This window comes from Exophiala bonariae, assembly GCF_035927105.1.
Source record: "Exophiala bonariae strain CCFEE 5792 chromosome Unknown scaffold_5, whole genome shotgun sequence".
NCBI lineage: Eukaryota > Fungi > Ascomycota > Eurotiomycetes > Chaetothyriales > Herpotrichiellaceae > Exophiala > Exophiala bonariae.
In genome coordinates, this window is record NW_027042480.1 from 71812 (window position 1) to 87320 (window position 15509).

The 15509-nt window shown below is 48.8% G+C and overlaps 5 protein-coding genes across 5 annotated transcripts; 2 read left to right on the top strand and 3 right to left on the bottom strand.

Moving 5' to 3' along the window:
* Positions 1-628: 628 nt before the first annotated feature.
* LTR84_010802 (uncharacterized protein) lies at positions 629-2725 on the top strand (the record flags this gene model as incomplete). Its single annotated transcript, XM_064854336.1, has 4 exons — positions 629-923; positions 981-1395; positions 1445-2051; positions 2102-2725. 4 exons carry the CDS (start codon positions 629-631, stop codon positions 2723-2725), a joined length of 1941 nt encoding a protein of 646 aa, XP_064709062.1.
* A 561-nt stretch (positions 2726-3286) lies between these two features.
* On the bottom strand, positions 3287-5281 carry LTR84_010803 (uncharacterized protein; the record flags this gene model as incomplete). The annotated part of the gene is made up of 4 exons (XM_064854337.1): positions 3287-3921; positions 3976-4412; positions 4468-4733; positions 4790-5281. The coding sequence occupies 4 exons, from the start codon at positions 5279-5281 to the stop codon at positions 3287-3289; spliced, it is 1830 nt and encodes a 609-aa protein (XP_064709063.1).
* An 808-nt stretch (positions 5282-6089) lies between these two features.
* On the bottom strand, positions 6090-7655 carry LTR84_010804 (uncharacterized protein; the record flags this gene model as incomplete). The annotated part of the gene is made up of 1 exon (XM_064854338.1): positions 6090-7655. The coding sequence occupies one exon, from the start codon at positions 7653-7655 to the stop codon at positions 6090-6092; it is 1566 nt and encodes a 521-aa protein (XP_064709064.1).
* A 615-nt stretch (positions 7656-8270) lies between these two features.
* Positions 8271-10433, top strand: LTR84_010805 (uncharacterized protein; the record flags this gene model as incomplete). Its single annotated transcript, XM_064854339.1, has 1 exon — positions 8271-10433. One exon carries the CDS (start codon positions 8271-8273, stop codon positions 10431-10433), a length of 2163 nt encoding a protein of 720 aa, XP_064709065.1.
* A 192-nt stretch (positions 10434-10625) lies between these two features.
* LTR84_010806 (uncharacterized protein) lies at positions 10626-13026 on the bottom strand (the record flags this gene model as incomplete). Its single annotated transcript, XM_064854340.1, has 3 exons — positions 10626-12481; positions 12623-12781; positions 12912-13026. The coding sequence occupies 3 exons, from the start codon at positions 13024-13026 to the stop codon at positions 10626-10628; spliced, it is 2130 nt and encodes a 709-aa protein (XP_064709066.1).
* Positions 13027-15509: the final 2483 nt, after the last annotated feature.

Here is a 15509-nt window from a genome sequence, read left to right on the forward strand (position 1 = left end):
GACTATGCACAACACTTTCATAATCTCCGGGTAGCTGGGGCCAGTCAGTACAGTTTAGGGCTCAGTACGACGCCACTCGGTGGTTGAAAACTAGGAATTTTCACAGTAGTCAGTACATAGTATGGAGAGGATTATGTCAGTACAGCTTGATGTTCCGGGCTGCGCAACTCTCTGTGTGCCGTGGTAGCATGCTAGTTGAAGTCATTTTTAACAGATTCGAAGCCTGGAAATACATGCTACATAACATCCGCTTTGAAACCGTTACTATGTGTCTCGACAAAATAGCACAGACCGTTGCTCAGGCTCCTAATCTCGACAAGAATGCCTCCAAGATAGGCAGTTCTCGGCGAACAATGCCGTCTTCGATTGCTGGATTTGGTAATTTGTCGCCGTGGATGGACGCTTTCTCCAGGACAACTGTAACCTCTATTCAGATCTCCATCGATAATACTTGTCTTTCATTGCCAGTACGTGCTAATATCACAGCAATCATGCCACTGGATGGGGTGAATGGGGAGCGAATTTCCCCTTGTGTATGTCGCAAGCTGTGCCGTCCAGGATGCGAATCTCAAGATCGAATATATAGGCCGCTGTGACAGTAAGTGCAAGTTCACACGATCATTCCAATATGGCTCCATCTGCGATCATCGAGCCTCCGGCTCCGAAGGAACTATCCAGAGTCCAAAATGCTCCCCTTGCGTACCGGAATGATACCTTGGAGAAGCCGGTTGCCGATGATTATATGTATGCCTTCAAATACAATTTCCCACTTCCGACCTTTGGCAAGGGCAAAGATATACTGGATTTCAGCAATGATGACGAGCGGGAGAAGGAGGAGATTGCTCAACGGTTCATGAGAACTTTGGAGCTAATCAGCCAAAGCCGTGATTCAGCGGCATTTGCCGAGCTATTCCTGGACTGTGGTGAGTAGCGATGTTGACATGTGGTGCCAACTATCCTTAATCTGACATTGATGATAGGCGTTTGGAGAGATAAAATCGCGTTTACTTGGGAATATCGTTCGTTCAACACTCCACAAAATATCGAACAGGCCGCGAAGGACCTCTTCCCTCGTACACCCACCAGCAACTATAAATTGATTGAACCTGCCCCATCAATTCAACGTCCGTATCCTGATATTGCCTGGCTTCAGATCGTGTACGCCTTCGATACCAACTTGATTGGAGCAAGTGGAGTCTTGAACCTCATAAAAACGAAAGACGGGTTCAAGATCTGGACTCTTCATACTGCGATCGAGAGCCTTATTGGACACCCGGAAATCCCCAATAGGGACGGCCACATGATTGGCGACAAATCATGGCACGACCAAAGAATCGAAGATGATAACTTGGAACTTGTCGAGCCGGAAGTAATCGTGGTTGGCGGAGGCCACTGGTGAGTCTGCTTTGCACTGATTTGTGGGATGTTGTTAATAGTCTGTCAGTGGTCTCCACATTGCTGCAAGATTGAAGGCCTTGGGTATCGACGCCCTGGTAGTTGAACGCAATCAACGGATTGGCGACAACTGGCGCAATCGATATGAATATCTGTCTTTGCACCTGCCTCACTGGGCTGACCATTTCCCATATTTCCCATTCCCTGATCACTGGCCAACCTACACTCCAGCCGGCAAGATGGGGGATTGGCTCGAATGGTATGCTAGTGCCATGGAAATCACCACGTGGACTGACTCAAGTGTGGTGGAAGCATCTCAGGCTGATACTGGAGAGTGGGAGGTGACAATTCAACGAGGAACAGGGGACTATAAATACACACGGACCTTCCGCCCCAGTCAAGTTATCATTGCCACATCGCTGGCTGGCATGCCATTTGTCCCAAACATTCCTGGGGTTGAAAACTTCAAGGGAACGGTCCGGCACTCTACCCAGCATGATTCCGCTCGCGAGTGGGTAGGTAAGAAGGTTCTTGTTGTGGGTACTTCTTCTTCTGGCTTTGACACAGCATATGACTTTGCTCGCCGCAACGTTGATGTCACATTCCTTCAGAGATCACCTACATATCTGATGTCTCTAGATGAGTCAGTGCCACGAGTAAGACACTATCCAATCGCTCTCTCCCGCTAGACACTGACCGGATCTAGATCCTCGCACCTCTCTACGAGCCCAAAAATCATAGAAAGCCAGACCTGGATAGCGCTGATCGGTTAAACTATAGCATGCCAGTCGGGCCTGCGGAAGAGTTGAACCGTCGAGTCGCCCAGGACATCTGGAACGCGGATGTGGAATTGATTGCGGAAATGGAAAGGGCTGGCTTCCGAGTCTGGCGAGGCCAACGTGATACAGGCTCCCACACGCTTGGATACACCAAGAACGGAGGATTCTACTTCGATGCGGGTGCGTGTAAGGCCATCATCAACGGTAAGATCAAGGTTGAGCAAGGCTATCCTGTCGCGTTCACCGAGGACAGCATTGTATTGAACGGGAATCGTGAACAGCAATACGACCTGGTCGTACTGGCCACAGGATTTTCTAATACTATCGATTCAGTCCGAAATATCGTGGGAGAAAAGATTGCCAGTCGATGCAATCCGATCTGGGGGATGGATGAGGAAGGCGAGCTTAACACAGCCTGGAAGACAAGTGGTGTGCCTGGTCTGTGGCTCATGGTCGGGACCTTCCAACATGGAAGATATCACTCGAAGAAACTCGCTCTTAGAATCAAGGCAATCCTGGAAGGCAAAGCCCCGGAGCCATATTTGAGATAGACTAAAATGCATCCTTCTCTCTGTGACTGCTGCGTCAAGTCGTCTACTGGTATCTCAAGTCAACCATGACTGGCTCGTATAGCCTCCGCACAAAGTTCAATGAGGACAAGAAACTTGACTCTCCAAGATGGTATTTGTCATTCCAATCATTATCAGTCATTAGCTTGTACAGACCATTCATCTTGAAGGGTGAATAATGTCAAGGAAGAGAGGCTGCTAGAAGTACTTCGATACAATCTCTTCATAACCTGTGGCTACTCTGGCTGTATTCGTGGTCGACAAGGGTGGACGAAAGCTACAGATTTAGCGTCATTCGGTGTCCAGGAGTGTGGATATCATATCATCAGTGTTAAATAAGATCAAATTGAACGTGAGAGTGGCAATTAAACATTCTCATTCAAACAGACCATCTTTATTTCATTGGAATGACCGTTCCTCCTTGCATGGTCGCGAAGTCCACCGCCGTCTCATAACCCAATGAATCAGACTAACTGAAAGTAGGGGTTTTTATCATCATCTACCATGGTGGAGCAGAGGGTAGTATGCTGTCTTCAAAAGAATTTAATGGCCCACAGCCGCGATTCTTGGCTGATTCCTTAGGCGTTCTTTGATCTCCGCTTTCTTGTCTTTCCTCAATTGCCGTGCGTAGCGAACCCCGAAGCCATGCTGGAAGACTTCAGAAATTTCCTCCAAGTTCAAGCCGGAGACCTCGGGGTAAAACAGAATAATCAAAACCCAGCCGATGCCACAAATAGCAGCATAGAATCCAAACGCGCCAGAGGGCGTCATTCCTTTCATCATGGACAAAAAGGTTGAGGAGACGATGATGTTGGAACCCCAGCATGAGCATGTCAGCCACATGGTACCAGTGGCGCGAACTTCCATGGGGAAGAAATCGGTACTCATCCATGCAGTATTGCCAACAGAGACTCCGTAGAAGGCGACGAACCAGATGATGAAGACAAGTACCACGATAGCCGGTGCAGTAACCTTAGTGGTCTCGAGTGCCAGCGTGTGAGTATCAACGGGGATGAAACTGAATGCAACCGCTACAGCCAGTAGACCAGCTGACATGCCCCACACAGTGGATACTAGGACACGACGACGGCCGATAGGGTCAACACACATCACTACAGGACAGGTTAGCATTGCTTGTAAATCAAGAATGGGATTGACTTGCTGTTGATCCAGGTCATCTGAAGTAAAAGTCAGCAAATTTGAACGTAATGTGTGCTTTTCTCAGGGCTGACTTACCACAAAATTTGTGCCAGCAACAACCAGCCCTACTGCCACCGGATTCGAAAACCCGACCAAGGCAAAAAGTGTGGAAGAATAATACATGAGCGTGTTGAAGCCAGACATCTGCGAGATGACCATGAGACCGCACGCACAAACAAGAGCGCGGAAACACGCGGGATCGGTGTGCAACTTCTTGATTTTGCCCCAGCGCGACTGGTCCTGGTTGAGCTCCTTAACCTCCTCGCACGCAGCTGCAATCGTGGCAGCCTTGGCGCGGACTTGCTCAATACTGGCACCCTTGTAGATCTTGGCCAGCACGGCTTCGGCCTCCGCGATCTTGCCGTGGTATATCAACTGACGAGGCGATTCTGGGCAGAATGGCAAGAGGCAGGCCAGTATGATCGCCGGGACACCTCCGAGGCCAACCATGTAGCGCCAGCCATGGGGTCTGATATTGTTAGAATATTACTCTGATGCCATCGAGCATCCTGTTGTCAACTTACACGTGCGCAAAAGCGGCTCCAATGCCGTAGCTAATCACTTGGCCACCGGTAATGGACATATTGTTCAAGCCGATGAGCCGACCACGAACCTTGGTTGGGGCGATTTCTGCAACGTAGAGTGGGACGACCATGGCAGCTGAGCCCACACCAAGTCCAACCACCAATCTTCCAACAGACATCTGAGCAATGGTGTACGCGACTGCTTGTAGAAGGGCCCCAATGGTGAAAAGCACACAGCCAACATAGATCGCGATCTTGCGTCCATACTAAAATCATCTGGAGTCAGTGATAACTTTCTGTTGTGATTGAGGAGATTCCATACCTTATCCGCGGTCAATCCTGCGATGATTGATCCGATAAAAGCACCCCCAGAGCAAAGAGATGTGATCAATTCTTTCTCACTCGGTGTGACAGGACGATGATTCAGATCGCTGTTCAGATACACCAAGACAGCTGAGATGATACCAGTATCATAGCCAAAAAGTGAACCTGCAATGGACGCCGTCGCCGAGATAAGCCAGACGTACCATGACACAGCGATACTATCAATGTCTTGGGTTGTTTCATCGTCATTGATTTCGACGTGGGTTGAATCAGGACACACCATTGCCAGGTTGGCTTTGTCGAAGCTCTTCCTGACTGAATTTCGCCGACTGGTCGGTGCTGATGCCGAGTTACGACGGTCAAAGGACGCTCTCAGCGTGCTGTCGGGTCGAAGGCTGCTGCGGCCAGGCTGATAGGTATCCATATGCGCGACCTTTTCGCCTTTTTCCTGGATGCCTTGCTCGAAAGCTAGATGGTCTCGATTGGCCATGTCGGTGTTACGCTGCACAACAGTGTGATAAACAATTGGTAGAAGCGTGGCGTACTTCTTGCTTTGGCACTGGCTTGTTGTTGTTGTTGTTCTGAAATGCTTGGTGACTAAATTCAAGCAGGTCAGAGGGGGATCGGGCCAATATATATACACACGAGGAGAACGCCCAAATGGTCTATGTACAGAATTGCTTATGAGGAATTAGTTATTCTGGAATTCAAAGACCGTCGATTGTGTGTAATGAAGCTGCGCGAGAGACCATCAACGACCATTTCCAAATGCCGCGCGACCAGCATGTGGTGGCAAAACTTATTTTCGAAGCTATGCTCTTTGAGAACGCTGGACAGTTCAATGTCGGCGGCGTTTGCGGGGAAACTCCCAGCGTCCGGGGTAGGGTTTCCGGGGATCGACGAGGGCCAATTCTCTGTTAAAGACGAGTAGTTGGTGGAGGAAATGCCCGGCGAGTTATTGCCTGGTATGAGAACTCAGTACGGGTTTCTATTCCGACTCTGACCTCATGCAGCCAGGACAGATCGGGAAAGCCTGCGCGGAACGAAAAAACAAGCACGAAAAAACCAAAATTCCACATTCAACGGAAATATTCGGCGAGTTCTCAGGGTTTAAGATGTGACATTGGGCGTTCGTGGTTAAACACGGCCGCTCTCCCGCTCTCAATATAGGCAAATGATTGGAGCCCAAAGCTAGTTCGATCATGATCATCTATTCGCTATGGACAAGAAACGTCAAAGTAACTACCATGGCCTTGCTAGCCAGGTGCCCTACCCGCAATGGGTGGTTTGCGAGTTAATTAATCCTCTTCGTCGTTCTTCCTTCTCCAAACCTTGAGTGGCATAGCTGATGGCGACAAGTTGAAGTTCTCTCTTCTCGTTGGTTCCCAGTCTGGGCAAGGAAGGGCAAACTCGTAGCGGTGAAGTAGTGATGCAAGAAGTACCATCTGCTCCAAATAGCTAATGTTCCTGCCAATGCATCCTCTTGCACCCGCTGAAAATGCGATGAAATATGGCTGCATGTTTTTCCCTTCCTCGCCCAGCCACCGCTCCGGCTTGTACAATTCGGCCTCGGGAAAGACGCTTGGGTCGCGGTGAGCAACATAGGATGAAATTGAGACTGTTGTATCGCCAGGAATATAGTCTTCAACCACAGCTGCACCCTCGGGCGGCGTTTTGCGAGGAAGTCCAAACGTAGTGGGTGGTAGCAGGCGCATACTCTCATCAAGACATGCTCGAAGGTAAGGGAGGTGTTTGACCTTGTCGTAGGGTGCCACAGCTTCATCCTCATCCAAGGTCTCGTCGATTTCTTCCCGTAGCTTTTTCATACACGGAGGGTTCTTCAAAAGCAGGTACATGACATTGTTCATGGCGATAGCAGTTGTGTCTGAACCTGCGTTCATCATAATACTAACTTCAGCAACCATTTCACCCCATTCCAAGTTATTGGCAACGCCAGACTTGTCATGCAGCAGAGCAGAGAAAAAGTCATCAAGCTGTTCATGGGCTTGAAATCTCTTGAATCGTGTCGTGGCCCGGTGCCGCACAATACCATCCCAGTCTTTATTAAGCCTCCATTTCTGGCGATACTTCGATGACACTAGCTTGCTAATGCGGATGAATGTCTGAAACCAGTCATAAGACCAGACCAAGTTTGACTGGGCCCATGCAGTAGCATGCAAGCATTCTCTAAAATGGACCTTGCTTAGTGTGCCGTCAGGGGCTTCTGCAGTAACAAGATCATCGCCGCGCTCGAGAAAGCCAAGATCCTCGCTTAGACCAATGTTCGCGATGGCACTGACAGTGAAAAGGTTGGACCACATACGATAGTCAATTGCCTGATCTTCGGGAGATGGGAGTTCCCCTTCAACCAATGGTGCTGTGCAGCGAGCATCAAATGACTTGATCAACCGACCCGTAATGTCAGCGACCTTGTGCTCCCAGCCCTCAAGATTCTTGATCGCATAGGCACTAGACAGCATTTTCCTCTTACGGGCGTGCTCGGGTTTGTCGATGACATCCGCCAGATGATAATGACTACCGGCCAGGACCTTGTACATCGTATCTTTGGTACATTTCGTGTTGTGACCATAGATGTCCTTGATCGCTTCCTTTGTACCAAAGGACAGAGCGTTCGGCCCAATGCGCAAGACCGCGTGCTTTTGGTGCGCCTTTAGGAGCGCTTGTGATCTGAAGCCTTTGTGTGCTTCATAGATAAATGGCAGATTCGAGATACCGGACAGAAAAGAGAAGTTCGGGTATTTACGCAGGCCTTTGGCATCGCGGAAATAGATGATAAGAGGAACAACGATAAAATAACCAAACGCAGCTATGGCTGTAATGACTGAAAAAAAGTAACCTAGCATCTCGATAGGCGTTCGCTGTTGATAGTGAATAGTGCAAAGCCCGATAGAATGTTGAGTTAAACTGGGTCAAAGTCCAGCATAATCTTTACATATGCTTCATGTCGTGTATCTTTATTTTCAAGTGATGGGCAATGAGACCGCGATGGGGCATGATTCTCCTCTCATTCGTACAACTGTCGCTAAACGAGCAACGCCGTATAGTCGCTCCACCCCCAACTGTCCCCTGGTTTAGTGTCCTCCTGGATGTCATCGTTATTTCATGTCATCTCAGAAGAGGGTTTGGGAAATACGGCGCCGAAACTAGCCGTAATATCCAAACAGAAACAATGCCGAAAATTCCTGCCATGGACTGACCTATCCCAAATGGACTCTTTCCGGCCCAAATCAACCTGCTGTCCTGGGAATAACCTCGGCGTAGCATTGCCACCATTCTAAAGCGGCGGTTTTTAGGACCAATAATCCTGCTGTGGTCGAGCCAGAAGCACTACAACAAACGCTCGCATCTGGCAGGGCATCCGATGTTGGGACTTCTGATATATGATAGTAGCTCCTCAGATAAGTCACCAATATGTCTTTGACCTTCGTTCCAGCTAGTGGAGAGCGACCTACTCAACAATGTCTCTCACATTGCTAGAATTTGGCCACTCAGCTGCATTTTTAAGCCCTCTCCGGGAATCAATCGCGAGAATTGAACTGGATGATCTTCTCGTCCTTACAATCTTGTTGGCTGTCAGTATAGCATATTTTGGACGCGGTATAATATGGGATAAGCCTGACCCCTACCACCAGAAGTGGTTTGAAAGACCACAAGCAGATTTCATTGGGCTGAATGTCACGAAAACTACACGAAATATTGCACAAAAACTCGCTGAGACAGGTCATCAAGTGATCATTTTCTGGGGTTCTCAGTCAGGCACTGCAGAAGGCTTCGCAAACAACCTAGCAAGAGAATGTCATCTCCGCCTCAGGCTTCGCGCGTTGGTTGCTGATGTGTCAGAGTATGATCATCATACTCTGACCAAGTTATCCGAGTCCCAGTACGCCATATTCATCATGTCTACGTACGGCGAAGGCGATCCTAGCGACAATTCTACCAGCTTCATAAGCTGGCTTCAAGCCGGCCCACAGGTGCGGCTTACAAGTCTGAGATTTGCTGCATTCGGGTGTGGTAACAGCAACTACAAGCACTACAATGCTGTGGTCGATACTACCGCTGCGGCACTAGAGAATCTCGGAGCTGAAAAGATTCTTCCTACAGGAAAGGCGGATGAGGCTCGAGGCACTACCGAGGAAGACTTTTTGGAATGGAAGCCAAAAGTGCTCAAGGAGCTTTGTAGTCGATTAGCTCTTACAGAATACGAACCCAATTACGAACCCACGATCAGTACTATCTTTGACGAGTCTATTGACTTTAGCGGTGTCTACATGGGTGAACCGATGAGTCGAATGGCTACAAAATCCATATCTGGACCGTCGTCCTCAATAGTTGCCCTGCCGATATCTTCGGCACGAGAGCTTATCAATGATAGGACAGTGTTACGCAGCTGCCTCCACATTGAACTCGACCTAGCTGAGCATCCTGAAGTCAAATATAAAACAGGGGATCATCTTGTGGTTCAACCAACCAATCCTCTTCCGGAAGTCCAGGCACTGGTTGATATCCTTGGTCTTGTCGGCCGTGAAAACATTCCTATTATGTTACAATCTACAGGATCCAGCCACGACAAGATTAGTCTACCATCTCCTACTACCATATATGCACTTTTCGGTCATTACCTCGAGATCTGCGCCCCGGTGTCTCGCGCGACAGTCATTTCCCTAGCACAATTTGCTAGCACCTCATCTGCGCAAAAGCATCTCCTGGCCATCGCTTCGGACAAATCAGCCTTCAGCACATTTTTGGCGCGAAATCACATTAACTTCAGCCGCCTGCTGAGGTATATTCAAGTGATAGACCCTTCAGCAACCTGGTCGAATCTTCCTCTTTCATTCGTCATCGAATCAATACGACCCATGACAACTCGCTATTACTCGATTTCTAGTTCCAGCATCACCTCACCTCGCCGTGTTGCCATTACGGTTGCCAACAATTCACAGCCTCTGCTCGAAGACGATAGTGTTGGTATACCAGGGCTGGCAAGCACATACCTTTCTTCTTTCATGTCAGACAGTGGTTCAACCTCGACAGCACTCTATCCAACGGTTAAAAACTCGGCGATTTCAACGGCGACGACGACATTACCACCGATAGGTTTGGTAAATGCTTCCATTCGTCGTTCCACCTTTAAGCTGCCTGCATCGCTGAGCATTCCACTCATCATGATAGCAGCAGGGACAGGTATTGCACCATTCCGCGCTTTTCTGCAAGAACGTGCTCGTTTAGCATCGCTTCAGGGGCAAAGAACCCCTTTGGGACGCATGGTGCTGATTTTCGGCTGCCGCCATCCGGATCAGGATCTTTTGTACAGAGAAGAGTTGGAAAACATACAGTCAACGCTGCCGATGCTGGAGATTGTCTATGCTTTCTCGCGGCTCGAGGGCCAGAACAAGGTCTACGTCCAGGACCGTGTTGCTGAGCGACAAGATGACCTCATTAGTATGCTTCTCGAAGACGACGCAGCTCTATATATTTGCGGATCTGCAACAATGGCCCGCGAAGTTCGTAGCAGTCTTGGCGAAGGCGTGAAAAGAGCACGGTTGTGTGACGAGAACGGATGGAACAGCTGGAGAAAAGAAAGAAGGCGTGCGAAAAGGTGGCAGGAAGATGTGTGGGGTTAGTCCCTGCAGCCATAGGAATATGTAATCGCATTATTGTAGTCAAGTCACTTCTCATGCATCATGTGAAAGGACGCCTAGCCGGCCAATTTTTCGACTGTTAAATGGTTGCGATGATCATACGAAGCGTCAAATCCATCAGGGGTTGGTCTGGGGTGCATAAAGTCTCTGTATCTGAAAGCTAGAATGCCGATCTCACTCTTTGCCCCAAGCCTCCTTCAGCAGTTGTCTCGTGTTTCCAGCAGGCCAGGCATGGCGAGTCTCCATCTCGTCCAGGACTCCAAGCAGGGCGTCTTGTTCCAAAGGGTCTTCGAAATAGTCTCCGCATATAGCTATACCTAGGTAAGCCGTGACCAAGGCCGGGGGGCACTTGCGGTTGCTCATAGCGATGCCGCAAAGACGCAACACGGCGGCTCGTACCTCTCTAGCCAAACTACGCATGCTCGCAGTATAGCCTGGTCCGAGCTTTGGTCGCGTAGGATCGTATACTGAGAGCAGAATCTTTGCTAGATCCACGTACTGCACTCCTACTACATGGCAATCGACCATGTAGCAGATTCGAGGGAACACCTCGCCATTAGAGCGATCCGGATCCCGGAAGAAAATCGGTTCGAAACTGGCAGGTAGAAGCTCTCTGCACGTTTTTTCATACTGCTTCAAGGCTAGCCATTGATCTTTTGGCGTCTGATTGGACTGCTGCTGCGATAAATTTTCTTTCTTGTCATTATAGCAGAACTCCAGGACATCGGCACAGAATACGATCAATCGATCGGCCCAGACGGCGTCCTCGGCGGGCGAGAAACTCCGGAATGCTTCGCAACGAGATAGTGAGAGATTGAAGGAACGTTGCTTTAGGAAGGCACTGTGTATCTCTTGTCTGAATGCTACCCAAAAGCCTGCCTGGCGGAGGCCATCGGCACGCCAATATGAAGGGAGCCCGTTGTGGTTGGGAGTATGAGAAGTGCTTGGAGAGTGTGCGATCTGGGACGAGAGCACAAAAATCCCATACTGGTCTGTAGCAATTTCGGGCCCGGTGATTACTGGAGAGCTATGCGGAACAACTGGTGCATTAGGGGTTTGAGCATCAATGAAGACATTGATGACACGTAGGAAAAGCTCACTATCACTGGGATCTTCACGGAGCGGCGCATCGATTTCCTCGTAGAAACGAAGGATGATAGCAGCAGCGAGAAGGCTTGCATCTTGCGTTTGCTCCATGTTCATGCTTCGTTGGACAAGATCTTTGACACATTCAGTATGATAATGCAAGGCGGTCTCTTCGGTGAGACTTGGGAGAACCTCGCCGTCATGGAAGTAAACGAAATCAGATTTCGAGTTCGGATTGCAGACTCGAGTCAAGTGGCGTGCCGAGGCTGCTAGTATTGCATTCTTCAAGGGCGGACACCAACGGGCTCGAGGAGGTACAATCAGAGCAAAGTGTTTCTCAGGGTCGCAGATATCAAACCAGCAGGCAAGGACGTCAATAAAGTAGCGCAATAGTGTGACTTCAAGCTCCGAATTTGCTGTCTGGGAGGTGGCGTGTGGAGCTGACTTAGCCAGGCCATCAAGCAAAAAGCTTCGTGGCGAGGCATCGTTGACGATATGGTTCTGATTGTGGGAGTAAGAGGTAGCGGAGGGCTGCGAGCTCAACCTTGTTTGCAGAGGGCTAGATTGAAATGGTGTATTTTGTTCATTTTCCAGGGATGGCTGCCAGAACGGTTCGATTGACTGTGTAGAACCCCTGGCGAGTTCGCTGGAGACAGAATTGGGATTCTGCGGTGATAACAACGCAGAAGGGCCAGGTTCTACGTCCACATGCGGGTCATCGCCGGCATGTGGTGGAGCGAGCTGAGTGTCGACTTCAGAAGATTCTGCATCCTGTGATTGAGATTGAGATGATATGTCCTCCTCTCCGTCTTGCTCTTCTTGCCGTACTTGCTGCTGCTGATCCTGTTGTTGTCCTTGTATTTGTCGTTGGCCAAGGCTGGAAGCTTCTTCTACCTGGCCGTATATCGCTGCTATCTCAGCAGTTTCGTCAACATATCTCAACCCTGCAGTATCTGGTGTTAGAGATTCTGGAGGAAATATCCATCGACAAGAGTGTGTAGCCTAAAATTGTGCCATGAAGACTGCCACCACAATCATAGCAACAGCGCAATGCGCTCTTACGACCATGTTGGGAAATTACCTACTGGATGCTTTGGTTGGTTTCAACCAGATCTGGCTGGCAGCGAACCCTTTGACATCATATCTCGCACTAGATCCGTGCCTGAACTTGATGCGCTCCGCTGATCGAATGCATCTTTCGCCGTTCTTCTGGCATCTTGTGCACACCAGTTGGTGATAGTCGCCTGTAGGCGGTTAATCACAAGACCAAGTTCAAGAGCGTGCAGCCTCACACTTGACATGCTTTTCTGTGCACAGCTGTCAATCTCTCATGCCAGGGGTTGCGAAATGTCAATACGTATCTGCAGTTATCACATGGAGCGATTTGGCGCTTGCGTTTTAGCCCAGCTCCCGACTCGTCACCGCTGTCGCCCTCGCCAGCCTCAACTATAATGCGAAACTCCGTAGCCTTTGCCGGAGACAAATCCATGCTCAGTATCCGATAAGAGATCTGCTGCCTGCGTAAAAGATCTCAATTCGGCGAAGAGCAGGTCAAAGTTCGAAGGAAGAACAAATAAGACTGTCGTCATCGGCGGGTTTTGCCTTCCTTTGTGCCCCATTTGCCGCGGCCTGTTCACCAGCGCAAGAAACGCCCGGCGAGGGGTTTAAGGCGGGGAAGTTTGCTGACCCCAGATTCGAAGGGGGCGGTACAGTGCTCCGAAGCTTCTTCGAGAAGTGCACGTATCGAGTAATCTAGCCCGAACCTCAGGGTCCTGTTAATGATACCCAATCGAGAAGTACACTCACACAGACACTATTAAATACCTTGTGATTACTATGTTGTTAGCTAAGCACTCCAGCTTATTTTAGTAAGTACCTTATTAACTAGATGTCCATCTACAAAAAATCTACTATAGAGGCTTAGTAGCTTAAGGAGTTATATAATATACCAGGAACTGAATAGTATATTATTAGGTGATCGTCGGTGATCAAGAGTAGGCGGTAAGGTAATTAGTATAGCATTTCGTAATATTTACTTTCAAATATTTCGAGACTCGAGAGTTATTTAAGAATGTCGGCCTTAACGTCTCAGATCAATAGTAGGCCCAGGCCCTACTGGAGAAGAACGTCCCTTTTTTGTCGGACGCTATTATGCCTAATTTCGGGTTCTCCTAATCGGTGTACGCTCTGAGTACTACACCGAATATAATATAGGTATTCATCAGCTTCCAATACCCAATCCCTCGCCACATATGATTCAATATGATTAGTGATTCCCGCCCGACCAAGCATTAGCTAAAGCACACAAGGCAATATCCCCATTGACGCTTAGATTGAGTTCCGAGTAGTGCGTATCACGAGAACCAAAGTCATGGGCAGCCTAGACCATCTGGAGGACAAAGCAGCCGACGGAATTTCTGGTATCTTCGATGTCCCTGAGGATACCAAATCATGTTTGATGAGAAAAACAAATAGACTTGTTATGAGTATACTCAAAAAGCTAAGACTAACATATGTGGATGGGGTGGAAGGGGGCGGGCTCAAGACGCCTTGTAAATGTACATATCAATGTGCGACTTGGCATACCAGCCCAGCCAGCGTCTACTATGGACATAAGTCAAAAAAGCCAGCGGTTCCAGACTTCTCCTGTCTCGTTCATTCTATACCTTCTCCATATCTTCTATAAAGCATCAGTTATCCTCACTGACGAGAACAATAACTAACAAATAGGAATTTTCTTCTTGCAGAGTGCTATCTACAGGTTCATCGATCGTGACGACCACGACCATTAACCCTTCTCACGATCCTCAGCGTTTTGATCGCTCCTTTGTTTGCAATTAGTCCACAATCAGGCATAGTCCGGCCGTGTTGCCGTTTAGACTGGGCAAACTGCAATCAACCAGTGACGTAGCTGCATATCCTAAGCTCTTGTTGCTAACACGTTCCGTCAAGCCCAAGGCTTCGCCGTGTCCCGGATGCAAGAGGAAGATATGACTTGAAAAAAGATTTCCGAGATCTCTTAGACGTCTCCCATATCGATCACTATGAGAGCTCAAATAGACACTAAATGTAGTGCCTGAAGCGTCCTGAGACACTCGCGAAGCTCTTCGGGGTTTGTGGATGCCGTTGAAACCCTTCCTAATCCGTTTGAACGGTAACTTGCGTACGATCGCAAAAGCCCTTGCTTTACTGTTTCAAAATCTGCCGATTCGGTCACTTCAGGGAAATACCTCATTGACGGTCTAAAGACCTAGCCGAAGTATCATTCGCAGTCGGTCCTTGCCGCAAGCTTCAAGTTGTCTTAAGCTGTGAATCTTATGCTGGTCCTCTTCACTGGTGACATGCCGTAAGGACTCAATCACATGCATGATAGCTGTTCTCGTCTTGGTGAGGTCAGATTCAACCACTTTTGCTAACCGTGTCATCCGTGTCAATGTCCTGAGTGACTTGCTCAAAAGCTAGTCATTGGAAAGTACTTGTCTGGACTTAGATACACAGAATTATCGACACTCCAATCATTGATCCTGGCGGTGCGAAGTTCGTTCAAGCCTATGTTGAGCAAATCAACGCCCCAAAAAGGCCTAGGCACCACAAGAGGTCGCTGACGTGGTCGCTTTTATCTGTATGACTTCATCTTCTGGCTACTCTCACGTACGCACTGATCGAATGCAACAAAGCTCCAGCCGGGCCAGCTGTGTACTTGGTATTGGGGAGGGCTTTCTTATATGTACTGCCGTAGCTTCATACCGCCTGACGATTGACAAATGCGACAGGTTGACGGTGGACATAGAGCTTAGTAAACCTTTGCAGTCTTGTGGAAGTACTTAGTACTTATGGTGGCAGACATTCTAATGGTTGCGGTTACATCAAATTTGCGGCAAGTGTGCCACCAGGTACGATTGCCCTGTAGGCCCCAACGGAAAGTTCCTGACAAATTTGCACTGGAAGGCTGTCTGACATGTTGAATAATCG